Source organism: Schistocerca piceifrons, chromosome 2 (assembly GCF_021461385.2).
Source record: "Schistocerca piceifrons isolate TAMUIC-IGC-003096 chromosome 2, iqSchPice1.1, whole genome shotgun sequence".
NCBI lineage: Eukaryota > Metazoa > Arthropoda > Insecta > Orthoptera > Acrididae > Schistocerca > Schistocerca piceifrons.
In genome coordinates this window covers 355469140-355489951 of record NC_060139.1, presented here as the reverse complement: position 1 = coordinate 355489951, position 20812 = coordinate 355469140, and the positions used below count along the sequence as shown (strand labels likewise).

At 40.3% G+C, this 20812-nt stretch overlaps 1 protein-coding gene across 1 annotated transcript in view; it reads left to right on the top strand.

The window, feature by feature from the left end:
• The window catches only part of LOC124775378 (ATP-binding cassette sub-family C member 4-like), a 165394-nt gene that overhangs the window by 94284 nt on the left and 50298 nt on the right, over positions 1-20812 (top strand). The window contains exons 13-16 of the mRNA XM_047250213.1: positions 1649-1857; positions 3361-3715; positions 5844-5994; positions 20205-20311. Coding sequence (XP_047106169.1) covers positions 1649-1857; positions 3361-3715; positions 5844-5994; positions 20205-20311 — 822 coding nt within the window. The remainder of the gene's footprint in view (positions 1-1648; positions 1858-3360; positions 3716-5843; positions 5995-20204; positions 20312-20812) is intronic.

Genomic DNA, 20812 nt, shown 5'->3' with positions numbered 1-20812 from the left:
CATAATAATGGGCTTAAGAGCAGTCACAAAATTGTGAATTCTTTCATGAAAAATAGGAGTGCTCAGTGCCACACACTGAGCCGAAAATGGCTAGGAAAACACAGAAATTTGCGGAGGCCAGCAAAAAAGTTCAAACGACCACCAAGTTAAAAGACCTTTAGTTATTTTTTGGGAAGATTAGTTACCATGCAAAATGCATACCAAATGCCACCCAGATTGCCAGACTTAATATAAATAAGAAGGGTACAAAATACGAACGGTCACAGCAGCGTGAGAAGGCTTTTAAAAAGTAAATGCAATATCTGAAGTTCACTCCTTGTCTAGCGAAGTTTGATTGATCAAGACGCTATAAGGTAGCCACTGAAGCCTTTCAAATACACTGGGGTCATCCCTTTTTCGCAAAAGTGCTGATTGGCGTGAAAAACCCATCGCACATACGTCCAAAACCTTAACTTCAGCCGAATTAAAATATTCCCAAATCTGAAAAGAAGCCCCTGCGACCGTTTTCGCATTCAGAAATTCCATTTATTTCTCTATGATACAAAATTTCACATCATTATTGACCATAAACCGCTGATTTTCTTTTTTCTCCCTAACTTACAACTTCCTGGAAAAATAGCCCAACACCTCCAACGCTGCACCCTTTTCTTATGAGGAGTTATACAATTCATTTCGGTCTACAACACAACATACAAATGCTGATGATCTGTCCAGATCACCCTGACTACAAGACTCTACATCTGACCCTCAGGAAAGACTGTATTTCCAAATTGATGATATCCTATAACTTAACTAGAAGATTTTCCTCTCACAGCGGTTGTAATTGCAAAGGACACGGTTGACAACCTTCTTCTGAAGTAAGTTATGAGATATTTACCAAAGTTGGCTGGAACTCTCTTACAGAACTAAGCACATACTTTTGTCTCAAAAATGTCATCCAAATGGTAAAGGGAGTACTAATGCTGACAAAAGATGGTGATCACTGCTGAGTGATCATCTTGCCACCAACGGGGATTTCAAAGGAATGGGGGATAACACAATGAAGATGCTTACAAGATGGCATGCCTGCTGGCCCAGCATCACGCAGGAGATCGATAGTCTCTGACATAAACTGCTAAATATTTCACCTACAGTGGGTAAGGTGTACCCACGAGTATTCACATAGGCCTGATCTCTGACGTCTTACAGGAAGTAAAATCGATTGCCTTACCAACATGAATTCATATCATGATGACGCTGTGCATACGTGACTCGGCTGCTTATTTGACCTCACTTGGACAACTTTTTGGACTGATAATGTGCTGATGTTGATGCACTTGGATGACCATTGACTATCTGAATTCTTTTCTTGGTGTGTGCCCATAGCTTTCCGACGACCTGGCACAGACTGGTTTTGTGAAATCCCAGAAGATAATCGTTCATCTACCTTTACTGTGTAATATAGAGTGTTTGTTGCACTTTAGCAGCCATAGTACTTATTAGCACATAGCGCACTTATAAGTGAAAGAGAATACCATTGAAGGTTTATGATGGTTTCACGGAAAACATTTGGAAGGTTTCTTTCCCAGTCATTTCAAACTCAGTTGGTCTCCGTCCGTAAAGCTCAATCGCTGACAGAAATAAACAAAAAATTATCTTTTTTTTTCAGAGTGTTTTGTTGGATGAAACTGGTAAACTTCACAGAGATCCAGCGGAGCAGGACAACAGCGAAAAAATGATGCATGAGAACTTCAGGTGGCAAACCGTGTGGAAGTACTTCCGGGCAGCTGGTGGCCTCTGCCTGTTGTTTTCTGTGGCTGTCATGATAGTCATCGCACAAATTATCACCAGCGGTTCGGACTATGTGGTAACGTTTTGGTAAGAAATTTCAAATAGTACTCTAAATATCAAATGGTTTATGTTATCTGCAACAAACGTTCTCTGTTTCGCAAAATATGATAAGCGTACAAAATTACTTTTGTTTCTTTGTCCAAAAAATTACGTTAGGTATGTTTTATCCTCTCTTTTAATGGTGTTGGAGCAGTCACCAGGAATTTTTCATTGATAGGGAAGGATTTTACTTGACGCCGTATAGAAATAATGTAGAGGAAAGTCAAATAAACCTGGTTCATGATAATGCAATGACTACACGAAATTATCACATTGCGAGACATTGATATATGCGCAGCGTTTCCTGGATTAACTACAGAAACTCATCTGACAATTTAGATGACCTTTATTTATCGCACTCAACAGTAAGCCGCCCAATAATTACTGGTAGATATGGCACATCATTTTTTTTTCCAAATATACGAACATTCCTGCCTAAATCAAAATATATGTTGAATGATCAGCTTGCACTATAAAATAGACATTACGTTAGTTACATAACTTATAAAATATAAAAAATTTGCCCAAACCTTTTAGATGTTAAAACTAGATACCCTGTACTATTAACAATGTGTTATATATAACTTCCTTCTATACTTATACTTTTCATTAGCTTGACATATACGTATATTTGACTCAAATATTGTAAATTGTAAATCTGTCAGTATGTTGTTACAATAGGCACATGCTCATATCTTCGCCAGCGTACTTGTGTTACCGCGTCACGTGCTCACAACGCCATCACATGGCATCTAACGTCGCGATGCGCAGCGGTCGTAACGTTTTGGCTTATCAGTGAATATTCAATAGTAGGGGGCACAGACTGCATTCCTGTCTTATATCCTATATACTTCGAATTCTTGTCTCTGGAGTTCTCATTATTATTGTTTCATCTTGGTTTCTTATAGCTTGTGCTGCTTTCTACGTGGACTATGAAATATCTTGAACCACTTTGCATTTTAGAACGCTTTTTATACGTCGTAAGGACTGCTGCTTTACCTTACCTGTAGTCAATCTGATCGTCATGAAACAGATCATTAATTTTCTTCTCCGACCAGCCATATTTATTTCTGTTCATCAATTTTTATGCTTAAACAGCAATGCTGAATGTATAGTACTTCACACGCTTAACTATAATTGTTATCATCGGAAGTTTGTAGTTGGAATGCCTGTGAAAGACTCATCGTACATCGCCGGTCTCATAGATTCTATACGCTGAATTGAATACTCGTGGTTTGCAAGGTTTTCTATGTAGTTTCGAAAAGCAAGTCATATGCAATGGTCATCTGAAACATCATATTGCTCAGAGAGCTGTTGGTGGGTAGCACATTTGATTACAGCACTGTCCACGAAACCCCTAAATTCGAGGAAGGCTCCCTGCCTTGTACACTGAGTTAATATGTTAACGTGAAATCTTTTCCGTTATTAATTCTTCGTAACATGTAATGTGGTTGAAACATTCGGTAACGGTAATACTGCTGATGTGCACAGGTCTAACACGGAGGTACTGAGGACGTCTCTCCAGTTGCAACTGGAGGCGGCCGGTGGCAGCAACCAGACGTTGTCAGAGGAGCTGGAGTCCCTCCCGCCCAGCGAGTTCTTCCTGGAACTGTTCGGAGGTCTCGTGGTGGGCTGCATCCTGCTCACACAGATCCGATCCATCGCCTTCTTCAAAATGTGCATGCGGGCGTCGCGAAACATGCATAACACCATGTTCAACTGCATCCTCCGGGCGCCTATGCGCTTCTTCGACACAAACCCATCTGGACGAATTCTCAACAGGTTCTCTAAGGATATGGGATCTACCGATGAACTCCTGCCGCAGTTTTTGATCATGATGATTCAGGTACTTTTTGTAATTCTGTTTCAATAACTTGAATACATTTATTAATGGTGACGTGATAATTATATTCATGATAATAATAATAATAATAATAACAATAATGTGACGGGAACAATTCCTCGAATTTCATTCTGTTCGGTAGTGCTCTTCTCTCGCTCGATAAGAAACACACATGTCCACCAACAAAATATCTCTCTGAAATTCAAATGCAAACCATAAGAGATATGAGCACATACTCAATAGAAGAGATGTGTTCCACAGCAGCGAAGTGATACAAATGCTCATAGCTCATAATGTATACATTTTAGAGTCCATGTTTACTTTTCTTCTTCTTTTGGTGTAAGGAACCCTTCCGCAAAGTTTGTAAAAGCATTTTTGAAACACCTTGTGTATGGCGGTACCTTAAAAGCAAGGGGCTGTCTCGCTTAAACAACTTCGGTGTTTTATATGATTCATGAAACTTAGAAAGCACTGTGGGGCTGCCTTCGTGAGAAGTGTCCATGGATCTGAAACTCGTGGCTTGTATGACATCACTGAAATGTACGGCGGAATCTTAGAAGTAACAAAATTCTTGACATACCCAGCGGGACTATCACTTCTGGAAGAAAAGATTGCTAGTCCCCATAGGTATGCAGAAGTGCAGTGGGCATATGATGAAGTCACAGGTGTGCTGATGAAAGATGCAGGGTGCCTATGTTTCCCGCTTCAGCATGTGTTACAGGTAATGGCCGCATAGAGCTGACGCCACTGTTGTAACCCTAGTCCGGCTGTTGCTTTGTGGCCATATCACACTATCGCTGAAAATATTTTTTGGAAATTCGTGGTGAGGTCTTATGGGACCAAACTGCTCAGGTCATCGGTCCCTAAGCCTACACACTACTTACTCTAACTTAAACTAACATACGCTATGGACAAAACACACACCCATGTCCGAGGGAGGACTCGAACCTCCGACGGCGGAGCCGCACGGACCGTGACAAGGCGCCCTAGACCGCGCGGCTACACCGCGCGGCTACTGCTGAAATTTTAGACGCCAATTGTAAGAGGGCAACCTAAATCTTCTTGTCTTCATCCACTTTTGAAAGTATCGTTGTCAGAATGAGGTAATTCAATATGTCATAAATTTTGGCCTGCCATACCTCATGATATGCATTAAATGAATTCTCAGTTGCAGTACGGACAACCATCAGCTATAGAATTGAATGACGACAGTGAAAATTTGTGCAGGATCGGGACTCGTAGCCGAATTTCCAGCTTATCGCGAGCGTTCGCCTTACCATTCGACTATCCGTGAACGACTCACGGCCACACCCAAACTTCCATATGTGGTCAGTACTTTGTCTACGACGTGAACTCGTACGTCCATTATGTATATTGCCTACAGGTGAGACATTTTACTTGAAAGTCTCTTGCCCAGTGTCGGGCCGGCCGGAGTGGCCGAGCGGTTCTAGGCGCTGCAGTCTAGAACCGATCAACCGCTGCGGTCGCAGGTTCGAATCCTGCCTCGGGCATGGATGTGTGTGATGTCCTTAGGTTAGTTAGGTTTAATTAGTTCTAAGTTCTTGGTGACTGATGACCTTAGAAGTTAAGTCGCATAGTGCTCAGAGCCATTTGAACCATTTGAATCCAGTGTCGGCTGGTAAATACAATATTGCAGTGCCTGTGTTATTATGAATTACAATGCCCAGTTCCTCTGGCCATGCAAGATAACATTTGTTTTTATTTTTAACAACGTTTCATTGAAGAATACCGACGTGCCTGCTGCACCTAGCCCCCATGCTGTGACAGTTAAACGATTAGCTCGTGAAGTACTTTCGGGTATACAGCCAAGTTCTTTCCATTTTCCTATTTGGAATCCTGACAGCATGTATATTTAACAACATTGCTCTCATCCCTTGAAGAAAACGACTGGATCGATTGTCGAAATATTCTGAAGAAAAAATATAGACAACAGGTCGGTTGTACATCATTAATCAAACTCAAATCAGTTGCTTTTCGATGCAGAACCGCTTCATTCCGCCAAACGGCTTGTTAGTAACGGCGTGATTATCAAGCGTCGAGATCTCCAAACTTCTGAGATATTCCAAACGATCTTGTATGAGGGAAATCACTATCCATTCTCTCGTTTCAGATTTACCTGGTGCTCTTCGGAATACTGGCTATGGTCCTCGTAGTGAACTACGTTCTTATTATTCCCATGGCAATCGTCGGAGCATTATTCGTTTATGTGGCAAGGATCTTCATGACCACTGGGAGAAATATTAAGAGACTGGAGGGTGTCCGTAAGTATCGTGTTTTTTCACACAAGCCAGTAGTTTTTGTCGTAATAAATGTTCATTCTAATTCCACATTTTTAAAACGAAGTGTAAGTTGTGTGTGTGTGTGTGTGTGTGTGTGTGTGTGTGTGTGTGTGTGTGTGTGTGTGTGTGTGGAGGGGAGGGGGTTTGTAAGAACTGAACTACTCCCATGAGCAGTCGTGTCTCCACAATATCCTTTCTTCCAGGAGTGCTAGTTTCACAGGAGACCTTCTGTGAAGTTTGGAAGATAGGAGACGAGGTACTGGAGGTAGTAAAACTGTGAGGACAGATTCTGCGTCATGCTTGGGTAGCTTAGTCAGTAGAGCATTTGCCTGCAGAAGAAAAAAGGTACGAACTTCGAGTTTTAATCTGCCAAGAACTTTTAGTACCAACCGTTATGCCCCAGAAACGATTGGAAAAATCAATCTGACATTTCACGGAATAGTCACAGACACACAGGTTACGGGATTTAAGCGCAAATAAAAAGGGATTTCGCATAGAAACATTAAATAATAAATAACGATCCCCTAAGAAACTGACAAAAAACTGAACAGCTTGTTTGCTTTCGGATTTTAGCTGCAAGCAGTGCATTTTTATAATTCAGAAGAGAATGATAATTTTGAATCTACAGCATTACCAATTGAAGAGAGAATTTTCTTTCGTATGATCATCTTCCATCTAAGAAGAGGTGAGCGACTCATCTAGTTCCATTACACCATGATGAAGAATATTAATGTAAATCTGAACATGAAGTATTTCCATGAAAACCTTCGAAATTCCGGTTGGAGTTATTATTTTATTAATTGCTATTTGACACATGTATGCACATTTGAAATACCATACTACTTTCCTCAAGTTGAATGTCTGATGAATTCGTTCAAGGGTTTGAAAACTGCTTCTAAAGAAATGAATTTGGCCGTGCGACATTCAGTTTAAAGTCCGGTATTTAGCACCAAATAATCCTGTTCCTAAGTTTTTGTAATAACGCATCTTACTTACATGAACAGATTTTGGTACTTCTTAACAATGCATCTGAATTACATGAATTTAAACTTAGTACTTCTTTGAATCTGCTTTCATACTATACAAATTTCACAGCTGAATGGTGCTGCTATTTGACACAAAGGTTTTACGATCAATGAAATGAGTAACTGTACTGCAGCCTTGTGGCCGCAACGACCAGCGCTGGTCAGCGTGCATTCTGCATATGTGGTGTTTGCTTACAAACTCGTCTGGTCGTGGTGGAATCATGACTAAACCTCACACTTCCTAAAAATTCTGTCCAAATTTATATTCAAGAAGACAAGAGAAAACCAAATCTTTATACTAGTGCAAGCTTCAACAAAAAGCGAAGAAAAATTTTTAACGGAAGGCAAAACATATGATCCCGAGTATAGCTTCTGTATAATTCTGCACCTAGGGCCAAAGTTTCCCTAGCATGTGTAAGGGGTCCGCAGGCCCTTACTACTAGGTTTGCACTCACACAGGTCGACAGGGCAACTATCGATTAGTGTGTCGGGTCGCGAGAGCGAGAGTTGAGTCAAGTCAGTGCGTGTTGTAGGTTCCCGCGAGGCGGGCAGAGCTGAGCAGAAGCCAGCAATTGATAGAAATTACCGACAAAGGGAGTGGCCATCGCCGCGGTTCAACCCCTTTGTGTTAGTAATATACGGGAAAGTGAACAAGTACAATTACTAGTGTGATTCAGTGATATTTCAGTGCCGATATTTGTATTTTCGCGTCTACCGCGCCGGCATTATTTGGATGCAGTGTTGGATTGCAGTGTTGGATTACAGTGATTGAAATTACGTGTGACGATAGTAAATAACGAAGAGGCCTGTGCTGAGATTAGCCGTTATTAACAGTGTATTGACGAAGGCAGTGGCTGTCTCCTTATTTTGGTGTTTTTGTGATAAATATAGGTTGTTGATTAATGAAGCTGTGTTGCTGTTCTTCTTGGCACCAGACATTCATTATTGCAGCATTCGAGAAGGACAAAATGGAATGTAACCACTCCGTAGCAGTCCAAACCGATTGCCAGCCCATTAGGTACACGGTCACATTAGTTATTATCTATTTGGGCTGCTATCAGATCCCGATCGAGCGGGATAAGTCAGAAGATTAAACCGGAGTGTTACACATGGATCAGCAATCGAAAATTTTTCCACGTCCTTTCCACATTCTGTGACCATGGCCAGAATTTACATCTTGCGGCTATGAACACAGTTTAGTGTGTCACAGATGAAGGTTGTTACTAACCACCAAGCAGTAGTGCCTCCTGTTTATTGCCAGGGCAGTCAGACATAGAGATATCTGTGAATCTCGTAAAGCAATCAGTCTAATGCCAGAATCTCGGCTGAAAATTACAAAGCTTTGCATTCCATCTCTTACTATCATTTCTTGCATGCTTCTGACAGTCACAGGATCGAGCACAGCTCAGATAGTCTGAAAAAAAAGGAAAAAAATTATGTCCAGTCCTGCGTGATGTTGCATTTTATGCTCGCTTGGAAACGTCTCCTCCTGCTCCTCTACCATTAAGACGTTTAAGCCAGTTAGAATTTCTGTTTCTACACACTGCTAAAGTCTCACGCTCGGTTTGGTGTTTCTATAAAAAGAGCAAAACTAAACAGCAGTGATCGGTGAAGGAATTCCCCTGCCCCTTCACCCAAATTCTCAGATTTTGACTTCCAAGAGGGTCATCTCCACAGCGTAAATTGAGGAACGCTCTTTCCATGCAGGAATGCACTAAAACTGTGACGAGGAAGCATGTTCCGAGTTTTCGCCGGACCTGATGTTTATTGTATACTTCAGGGCTGAAAATGACTTTGTGCGTCTGGTCGCGCAAGTGTTGTGGCCCTCTGCAAAACTGTACTGTCTATCTCAGCAGGTGTGCCGCCTCTGCGTTGCTTTCTCTTTGCCAGCCGTTGTAAAGACATTCATCTAGTAGCCGAGGGCTTGCACTGGTGACTGCTCCGTCTGAAACTTGCCTTCTCGTTCAATACTGTCAAAGTCTGATCCACTACGTGGCAGACTCATTGCAACTGAAAAGCTGAATTACGACTGTCATAATAAATAAAAAGGTCATTGAATTAAAGGCAGAAGAGATTAACATCCCCATCCTAGTAACATGGCAAATTTGCATACCTCTCGAATTAATGTTCCGTAAGGCATTTAAATAGTTAGTTTGCGTGAATAAAAGCTGTAAAGAATGGCGCATATGTCCATTTTGTTTTTCATTAGACTCCCATAGCAAGAAAACTTTATGCCAAGAGATGTCTCAGGTAGGGATTTACTGTGACATCTCTTAAGACAAAATTTAAGTGTCCCACATTCCGTGGCTGCAATCAGACTTCACTGGATAACTGTTGGTTTAAGATGGGATTGGGATAGGAGCGACACAGCGTCAAATGAGTAACTTTGGGAACACCCAGTTGAGCAAATAAAATGCCTATCTGCTGGACACTTGGCAGATCCCCCAAAGTAGATGTAGTAGTGTTACTGAGTCTTAAAAAGGAAAATAGTGTCTACATTCTTCTGACTGGTAATTGCTCATTAATGTTTCAACAACATCAACAACTTGGTTCCCAGTCATACAAACGCGACTCTGGTAAATCTTGAGCACTAAGAGCAAACAAGCTTCCGAGTAAATAAGGACGGCTCTCTCCTCATTTGAATGGTGATTTCCACGCAACAGTCAGTCAAAGAAATCTTACGAGGTATGTTATGACGCATTCATACCTCAATGGTTACGTGAAACTTTTATTTTGATTTGAGTAACTAATTTTTGTATATTCAGAATCGAATTGAAGCGAAAAATATTACTCGACCCTAGACACATAATATTTAACAGAACAGTATATTGTCCTCTACACGTGCACTAGGCTGTCATGACAACAATTGACAGTTACACCTAACAAACATTCTCTTACATCAAATGCGAAGAGAAAAATAATATGTTCGAGATAAACACGTAGTACAAAAATTAGTTTTGAACCTGCATGAATGACATATGTTACAATTATGTTGGTACGGACGACCATTTATATTGTCCGCTGAAAATAAGAAAAACACAAAGGATAAACCCTACCCAGCTGTTTTCTTACGATCTGCACACGAGTTTAAGTTTAAGCACTGAGTACTAGTTGTATTTGCAGAGCACAGACACGCACAGGGACTTAAGTTACTGGCACAAAATTGTTTCGGTACAGGAAAGGAATTTAGAGTGACGAAACTTTATTGAAGGTAGAAATGGTTTTCTTCCTTCATAGGCGTGCTAGTGAGTCGAAATTCTCATAGGCTTGGCCTGTTGCTTAAGGACGAAGTATTTCGACAGGTCAGCCTCTTCACAAACAATGCAGTATCTAGTTTCTTATAGGTGTGTGCAGCAAAGCGTGTCGTTATTGTGACTGACCAGAATAACGTAGCCCCATGACAGGTGGTATGGCCAGGTATTCCTCTTAATCTGACTGCTCAGGCTGCGCTACCTTTTGTCTCAGAAGTGTTTGACGAGTTCACCTTTTCCTTATGGACCTCTTCTTCGCGTTTATGCGGGGAAATGGAAAACAGGTCGTGTAGTTCGTCTTGCTTACAAACCTGTGTGACAGCGTCCATTGAGTTGGGTTGCAGGGAGCTGCAGTAATCCGTATGCGGCGACGTAGCCTAGGGAGGCTGACTCTTCACTGGTTCAGCGGCTAAGCTTTTCAGTGGGTGACCAGCGGTCTGCTAGGTGCCTGCTGCGTTGTGAGGGGAGGCCCAGAAGACAACAAGATTTTTGCTGGCTGAGGCTCGCCTTTAGACGTTATCCCTTCCTCCGTTCGCCCGTCACAAGACGGAAGAACCGTCACCTGTATCGCTCGTTTGTGAGCTCCGTCGTGCTCAGTATCTCTGCACAGACGGACAAGAATTCTCTTACTTGTATATTGTACAACATAGTACAAGAGTAGAAATACCTTGTGAATGTGACATAACTAATACGAACATTCTGAAATATCCTAACTTTACAAATCTGGAACCACTTGGCCCAGGTTTTATCATTATGAACAAGGAACATAAAACAAAGCCATGACACAAAAAATGCATAAAGTGTCAAATATTAACTTTTTTTTTGCAAATCTGAGGTCACTTGTCCCGGGTTTTATCATTATAAACAAAGGCATATGAACAATTTATATTAGGTAGTATAAATATGAAGGGTTAATTAATGTGTTTACTTTAAGTGCACAGCTTATGCTTGCAATGTCATCTTTAATTCAACATTTATGATACATACTAAATTTATGTTAGGTTTATCATTATACCATAAATTTTATGTTTGTTTGGTTTCATTAGTCGGGTGGGCAGCGATTGAGGGTCGTTATATAGGTAGAGTGTACTATTATCTACATGCCACCTACTTCTGCCACTGGTATTCTAATAAATTTTTGAATTGTTACAGTTTGTATTTTTCTCACAGAAGCAGATCCACATGATTTTGTCCTTTTCTCTTCTCTCATCTCGAAGTACCTTCGTTCAGTTACAACATCTCTTGTATCGTATACCTTGGGTGAAATACTTCTCTTCCACAGTCATTCTTCTGCAATACGTTAAACATACAACCAATGCATCGTTAAATGTAGAAAACACATATCTTTCTTGAAATTAAAATAATAATGAAGAATACCACACAAATCTGAATTATCACTAATTTATTGTGGCATACTCATAGGCTGGAGCTACTTGTAATTTAGTGACCTAAGCTTCATTTTTCTTTTTGTTACATACGTATTTGCGTGCATTCCTTTATGTCTTCTTCTCATAATGTTTCCCTTGCCTACGGCACCATGAAAAGGATACATTTGCATTTCTGTAACAGTTCACAGCTAGAACAATATCTTCCATGAAACATCGTCACACTATTGACATAGTCATTCTATGTCGAGTGATCCTCCAGCATTTCACGTCTTCCCACGCATAACTGTGCTCCTGTACATCAACTGTCCTCCTTTCACATCTCATACAAGCTTCTATCCATCACAACTGCTCCATAACCACATACACGTCGCACTGTCGGCGATCAAAAATACTAAATCCTCAAAAAATCAGCATCTGGCGATCAAAGACGCAAATCCCCATATGTTACACAGGGCACACGGTACAGACCAACTGGTGTGCAGCCGCAACACGTATAAAATATGACCATTGGCACATGTCGGCGTGGACTTACAAAAACGTACATTATATGCTTCCCCTATGGTTTCTTAGACAAAATTCAACTATTGCTCAAATCTAAAATTCCAAGTGAATGCTCTGGCAAGATGTTTCGATTCCACACAGAGTTCGTTCATCCGATCATTTAACGTAATTTAACAATTAGCGTACGCTTAGAAGCAAAATTACACATTAACCAACACAACAGACCTCACTGCTACCTTCATTCCCACAATACAAAACTTCTCCCTCCCTCTCATATACAACTGTTTGTTACAAAAATGAAAACACAAAAAAGTACATTTACATACGCTTAGTTGCTGTTCTGAGTCCTTATTATTACCCACAGACACAAAATAATTTACGTGAACACACACAAAAAAGAATATAAAATAACACAAGTTAAGAAAAACATGTTACATACTACGCATACTAATTCCTTTTCTAATTACTAATTATGCATCTTTCGTCAGTTTCCATTATTCCAGAAAATGTTTAATGTGGCTAATGTGACGCACGGTTCTTAATGCCTACAAAATTCATTATCTTCGTCTGTCCTTTTGGCATAACTCGAGAAATTTTTGCGGGGGTTTAAGGAACAGTTCTTGCATCCGTTGCTTATTTATTATTTCTGAGGAGGATCAGGATATAAGTCTTATAATTTCGGCTGCGGTGGCCCAAATTCATTATCTTGTGCTGGTTGGCGATCCCTTCTCCTGTCTCGCCAAGAGTTCTCCGCTCTTTGCTCATTTCCGTAAAGAGGCTGATTCCATTGTCTTTGTTTATTTGATTTGGGTTCCCAGTTATGCCTGTCGTCGTGATGATAGTTTCTGAAGAGGTTCATAAAATCAGCCACCAGCAGCAAAACAAATGTTTATTAGCGCTTGACCTATGTATCGACATTTCTGAAAATATCTTTTTCAGAAGGAGTGGGTCCTAAAAGCCTGTATAACTGGTTACAAAAATTATTTTTACAATCATAACAAAAAATTAATAACATAAAAATATTTCTGAGGTAAACTTCCTAAATTGTTACTTCACATGGTCGTAAATCACATTAACTGAAGCTGAGTGGCTCTTGTCATATATAAATTTGATATAAAAACCAGAAACATCACATGTCATGGCTTAAGACATCAGCCAGATTGCATTCAGCGTACATCAGAATAAATGCACAAATATATTTGCCCACTGGTAAAGGTTCTTGTCAACATAAAATTAAAACAGAAGTCAAAGGATAAAATATTTGCATACCTAAAGTATGCACTTTTCAGAGACAAAGGCCAACGGTTCGAATATATTGGATCAACCGACCAGGAAAAATTGGGCTGCAGAGGGCCCTCAGTACATGCGCCTATGAACCACGCCTTGTTTGTGTTAAATAAAAGCATTTTGCATTAAAGTAACAATGAAATTTCCTCTACAAAGCACTCTAAAAATGGAGTAAATTTACTGGTATGCATTGCGTGTAAAGTTTCTAGTACATTTGCTGACAGAGTAATACTGTAGGCCTACATAAATTCAGCGTGCAGAAGCTAGAGTTCTACTTACAAAAGACTACTCTTACAAAAGCATGGGGAAAGAAGAGCAGATACGAGCTAAAAAATAAATAAAAGCATTGCACATTAATATAAGAATGAAATTTCCTCTACAAGGCTACTAAAAATGCAATAAATTTACTGGTAAACATTACGCATAAGATTCTAATGTATTTGCTGACAGAGTAACACTATACACATGAATTCAGCGTGCAGAAGTGCAGAAACTAGAATTCTATTTAAAGAAAGGCAAATGGAGCTAAAACAACGTCAGTAAATAGAAAAACTTCCGCCTCACACTACGGAAGCTTAAGCGATACGGAAAACTGGAAAGTACTGGGCGCATAAGAACTACGCCTTGTTTGTGTTAAATAACAGCATTTTACATTAAACCAAGAATGAAATTTCGTCTGCAAGGCTACTAAAATGCAATAGATTTACTGGTAGAGATTACTGGTATTCTGACGTACAGTGAAAGTAATCTGGCTTCTGTCCTCAAGCCATGTCATGTGATATTTCTGGTTTTTATATCAATTTTATATATAAGAGCCACTCGGCTTCAGATAATGAACATACCATCAGGTGATGTAACAAGTGAGTATGCGCACCTCAAAAATATTTTTCTGTTATTTTGTTACGTTTGTAAAATAATTTTTGTAACCGATTATAAACATATTCAGGACCCAGTCCTTCTGAAGAAGATATTTTTGGAAATATCGAGACCTAGGTCAAGGGCTAGTAAATGTTCGTTTTGCAACTGGTTGGCTAATTTTTTCAAGCTCTACAGATTTGTATAGTTGCTGATTCACAGCCATGTCGAAGATTTTGATAATGGTTTCTGTTGTTCCTGTAATACGGCTACCGTCTATAACTTTCTCCTCCCAAAGTTCTATTTTTATATCTGCCATTGCCATTGTTACTATGACGTTACGATCCGCCAAACTGCTTTTTACTGTTATTGCTCTGTCATTGTCCTCTGCCACGTTCCTTCGCACTGTTTTCTTCAAATGAAAATTCTGATTCCCGTAACAAGAATTTGAATTCTTCTGTGTCACTACCGCACATTCCTGTTAACGGTTGCTGATACCGTAAGGGTAGCTTCGCGTAGCACAAGCAGATAATGCTGCAAGATGTACCTGAGAACTGATTTTTCTTAACCATGGCATCAAAATATTTGACGAGGCACTTGTAACCAAATGATTCGAAACCTTTGCACATCGCAGTTTCTTGTTTATTTCCTTCCTGCGTAGCCTTCGACCAGCAGCTATCCAAGAACGCCTCTTTTGTACTCCTCATACGATCTGCCTCTGGCAGCACTGCCGAGCATAATTTTCTGATACGTTTCCCTCCAAGAACCCACAAATAAAGGATAGTTTAAATTTCAGAGGTCAATTTGTTGAAAAAAGTACTCCGATTAGAAACACCCCAATCTAGGGATACATAAAATTTCCGCTTTCTTGATAAGTCTGAAATTTCTGTACTAAAGTGGAGTGTTTGAAATTGATACCTGCAGCCGTTTCCGTTACCGTGTCGCCACTCTGATTACTCTCGTCATTGTGCCCTGTGGGTTCGGAACTTGCTGCTACATTATGTCCGCAAATCGTGTGCATTCCGGCAACAGTCCTCCACCAAGGCATGCAATTGTTTGCCGAGGATTCGCTGACATCCGTAAGTCTCATTTGCATAGTTTTACCCTGCAAATCATCAATGCGCTTTTCCAAGCTCTTCATGTACTCTTCCTGCCACCTATCTCAATCTCAAAAACGGCATCTAAAGGTTCAAACGGCTCTGAGCACTATGGGGCTTAACATCTGAGGTCATGAGCCCCCTAGAACTTAGAAGTACTTAAACCTGACTAACCTAAGGGCATCACACACATCCATGCCTCAGGCAGGATTTGAACCTGCGACCACAGCGGTCACGTGGTTCTAGAATGAAGCGCCTTGAACCGCTCGGTCACATCGGCCGGCCGTATCTAAAGGAACGAATGTGAAACTGTGACACTGAATTTAAGATCTGATATTTGGCACAAATTACTCCTGCGCCTAACTATTTGTACTAACGAATCTGACTTATATGAATTGAATTTGGTACTTCTTAATAATGCATCTGACTTACATGCATTTAAATTTAGGACTTCTGTGACTGTACACTCATAACACACAGATTTCAAGGATGAATGGTGTTACTGCTTGAAAGAAAGATGTTATGTTCAATGAATACCATTTATTTTCACCAGATAAAAATGGACAGTGAACTTGATTTCAACAACTGCTGATCACATTAAACATGAACCTTAGCTCCATCAGAAGAACAGTAATGAATTTAATTGAGCTAGTTGACGTGCGTTTTGATACAGGAAGAGGGGAAATGAAAACCAACAGATTCAAACTTCTAATTCATGAGACAGACGTCCTTCCTCAACAGAAATGAATGTGCAGTGCAGATGTTAACGAAGTACTGTGCATGCATGAAAGAGAAAAGAAAAGCCCTTGAACAGGAAGCTTAAGTCTCAGTCTTGCCACCTGACTTCCCTACTGCACTGCGGCGTCGTGTCCGCGGCGACTGGCGCTGGTCGGCGTGCGTTCTACATATCGGATCTGTGCTCACAGACTTGTTTGGCGGTGCTTGAATCACGACTAAACCTGCCCTCCACTGAAATAATTTTCCGAAAAATCCTATCCAAATTTAAGTTAAAGACGACGATGGAATGTATCCAAAGGAAGAGCAGAACCTATCATTAGACTTGCCCAGACTTCAAAACGAAGTGAAGAAGAAATTCCAACGCAAGGGTAAAACATATGACCCTGAGTGAAACTCCTTAATAGTTCCGCGCCTGTAGCGAAAGCTCTGCTAGCATGGTACAGCAAACGAAAAGTCCTTTCCACTTTCCGTGATCATAACCAGGAGTCTGTCAAACCTCGCAGTTATGAAGGTTGTTACTAATTACAGAGCGGAAGTACCTCGTGTCAACTGCCGGGGCAGCCAGACACAGAGTTGCCTGCTAATCTCAAAAAGCAGTCAGCCGAACGCCAGAATCTCGCATTGGAAATTACAAAGCTTTGCTTCCAATCTCTTGTACCGAGCGAGGTGGCGCAGTGGCAGCACACTGGAGGAGGACGACGGTTCAATCCCGCATCCGGCCATCCTGATTTAGGTTTTCCGTGATTTCCCTAAATCGCTCCAGGCAAATGCTGGGATGATTCCTTTGAAAGGGCAGCCAGTTATGACTGAAAATTTTCAGTTTATTAGAACAAAAACTACAGACTGTCCCATTTTTGGGACATTGGCCAAATGCGCTATCCAAATTCACAACCTTATTCTCCATGCATAATATTGTAATAAACAACATAAAAAAATAAAGAATGTTTTAATATTATTGAATGTCTATTCAGTATGAAACGAAGCAAAACACTTGTCGTGTACACCAACATTGCACCTATGAAAAATTTTTGTTGTTTTTTTCTTGCAGTAAGCACACCTCTTCTGTGGTTTACTTGGCACAATGAAATGATTTCCTGGACGAGCGGTTCAAGGCGCTACAGTCTGGAACAGCGCGACCGCTACGGTCGCAGGTTCGAATCCTGCCTCGGGCATGGATGCGTGTGATGTCCTTAGTTAGGTTTAAGTAGTTCTACGTTCTAGGGAACTGATGACCTCAGACGTGAAGTCCCATAGTGCTCAAAACCATTTTTTTAAATGATTTTCTAGATCTAGTCGTACATCTGTGCTCACCCGTCCTCCCATCAATTTGCTTGCTTGTGGTCCTCTGCGTTTTGGTACTGATCCTGTTTTCTTTGATAGGAGAAACATAACTATTCTCCGTCGGACATCTAAAAGTGAGAGCTTCTCATTAGAGTTAGCAATTTGGTATGCACGCCATGTGTTTACTACACAGATATCTATCATCTGTGTGAATAATGGCCACCAATATTTCTTTGACCTTATCCTCGTCCTATAAAATGATATCTGCTTGTCCAGTAGATCTACGCAACCCATATGGGCATTGTATTCTTCAATGAGATGTGGCATTGTAACAGATATTTCCTTTTTCTTTGCCCGTGAGTGTCTTTTAGTAGAACTCAGAGGAGTAATAGTAATGTAATTTGTCGCTACACATACTGGTTTGTTGTCACTCCATTTCACAACCAGAACTTCGTTCTCTTTGTCAAACTTGTAGTCATAGAATCTTCGTTCCTTTTCTTTTGCCATTCTTTTCGAGTCAATCAAAGGACATGCATTAGTTCGGATCTCTCTTATTGTTCCTGTAGCTTTCATTTTACTCTTTCCGAGTGTGATCAGTGTATCAACACTGCTGAAAAAGTTGTCAAAGAAAAGCTTATAATTCCGATACTCTGATTCTGGAATCATGCTGGTTAGTTCATTTATTACCCTTGCACCTAAAGGCCCCTGTTTGTTGTCAGTCTTGCCACAGTATGGCGAAAAATTATAAAGAAATCCATTGGAACTTGTAAGACACCACATTTTATATCGAAATTTGATAGGCTTTCCCCTCAAAAACATTTTAGCTGACTGTTTGCCATAATAACGTACCATCATTTCGTCAATGCATCGCGATGTGATGTTTAAGTAATTAAGCAATCTCCTATGCGGCGTAATACAAATGTGATGAAAACCGTTTTCCACGAATGCACAGTTCCCGTTCTCATAATTCTCTTTTCTGAAACATTGTGTCTGTTCAGTGTCTACGGGTACTTCTGTACCGAAAACTATTGTTTTTACATGCAAGCACTGATACATGAAATAGCCCTCTTCGTGATTTAATGATTCACTTGACTGCCAGAAAAATATGAGGAGAGTAATGTTGAGTAATCCAGATACATAGACAGTTATTGAATTCTACCATGTAACGCAGCTTACCTATGCGCTCGTTCCTAAGATTATAGCGATCTATATTTAACGATATTTGTGAAATGGTAAAAGTTATTCCATGGAAACAAAGTTTGTTAATTATGAGATCAAAAAAGGCACGTAATCATTCCCATATGCAAGTTCAACCATTTACGCCGTCTAGCCACAATGTCAGATTTTAACTTGAAAAGTACATTCTGAAAGGTTAGTCTGATTTACTGATACACAATATAACTTCTTCCAGGACCCGATAACATAAACGGTCACTTCGCTACTCCTGAAACACCCACGTAGCATTTATTGGAGTAACACTGGCAGTATCTGGAGATCTCACTTCCACTTATAAAACTTCTTCCACAATTACAGAATTACTTCCTCCGTTAAATCTTCAAAATGTTAACTATGCAAATTTTCCTCAAATTAGCATAAACCGTTCCGACACTGTGGCCGCACCTCGACCGTCGTCATTGTTCGCTCGTCGGAGACTGAACTGCGTCGCAAAAGTTACTGCCATCTGATGGGATGACTACCCGCCTTTTGGTGCGAACCGTTACATACATGATCCTTCATGAAGGCCAGTGATATGGTATTTAACCGAAGGAGGTGTGTGTAATCGGTTACTTGGTAATGGCATCGACAACGGTAGCCTTACAACACTAAAAAGAGATTGCGCAAAGAGTTTATTTCGATCAATCGAAGCCGACCATAGAAGAATCACACAAAATACTGCAAATATAATTGCCGTGACTTACGGAAAGAAAAATATAATGAGCAAAAAATATAACTCGAAACTAGCAGGGAACTTTCAAAATTTTCTTTGTGTCTTGTTTCTTTCTATGGGACAGTTAAAAAGTTGAAGAAATACATTTACAAACAACAATGACAGTCTGTAGTTTCATTAATGGATTCTGCCGTCCACTCTTGGTAAAAAGGTATCATCCTTAAGGTTCAGTATGAAACAAACTGTGATTTGTTCAACAAAAATTAGTTTATTACGAATCGGCATTTTGCTTATCCCGTGACAACCGACAGTCGTCTGCAACATATTATTCATTATGTTAATAATAATTTAACGTTCCTGTATAGTGACTCTAGAATTAAGTCCCAGTCATGCTGCATAATATTTAACAACCTGTGCCCTCCCAGATGTGTACATAGAATCAGCAGCTACACTGCATGTGATATCTGTATTGAAATGTGTCTCTCTAACAGTGGCATCTATTTATATTGAAACTTATTCCACTCTCAATCACTGTCCCATACACATCTACCACACAAAGCCACTAACAGTTGCAACACATTTCATAGATAGCAAGAGTGATCAGAACTCGATTTGGCATTGCCTAGCAATGTCGTGATCAGTGATTGCTAAAAATTCGATTTCTTGCTCACTAGTGTCTGTTATGGATGCTAGTCATTTGCCGTCTGATGATAGGATAACGAAGAGACAGTGGAAAAAATTCAGTTTGTTAGCATTCAGACATTAACTACTCTATAGGTTACTGTATAAAAATTTTGAAATAACTATATATCAGCAGTCTGGCGTTAGCGATTCGTATGCGAAAACATTTCTAGCATTGCATGTGTGATGTGACGTTTCAGGGAGGAGCCCCGTGTTCTCTCACCTCTCCGACACACTTAATGGGTTGGCCACAATTAGAGCATCAGGCATTCAGGACATCGTCAGAAAGGAATTCGACTCCCACCAGGTGAGTGCCTCCTTATACAGCCGATTATGTGTAGCCTATGCTAATACATATTTCATATTTTCTAAAGATTCGAGGAAAGATGTTGACGGGTACTACTGAACATATATATGTAATTTCCTCAATGGCGTGTGTAGAGCTGCATTACATGGCGACCCTTTCATGGAGAACGATAGCAGCTGGTTTCAAGCAGAATTCCAGAACGCTCGCTGCTACTTCTGTGAAAAGAATACTACTGTCTAAGGACGCAGATCCTGTTAGAATTTTCTGCGAGCTACTCATTTCAGTCTCCTGGATAAAATGAAAAATCGTCTCTCACCACATGTTAAACCCGATTTCGAGGCACTGGGTTTAAGAGGACGTCGAGGATCTCCTAGACTGCAAATTAAAAATTGCGGTTGCGGTGATTCCTAGCTGTTGTGAAGACAGGATTCTAAACTCTCGTACTTGATAACATTGTCGTATAAACGAAGATTATGACTGAAACATACATCTAAGAGACAT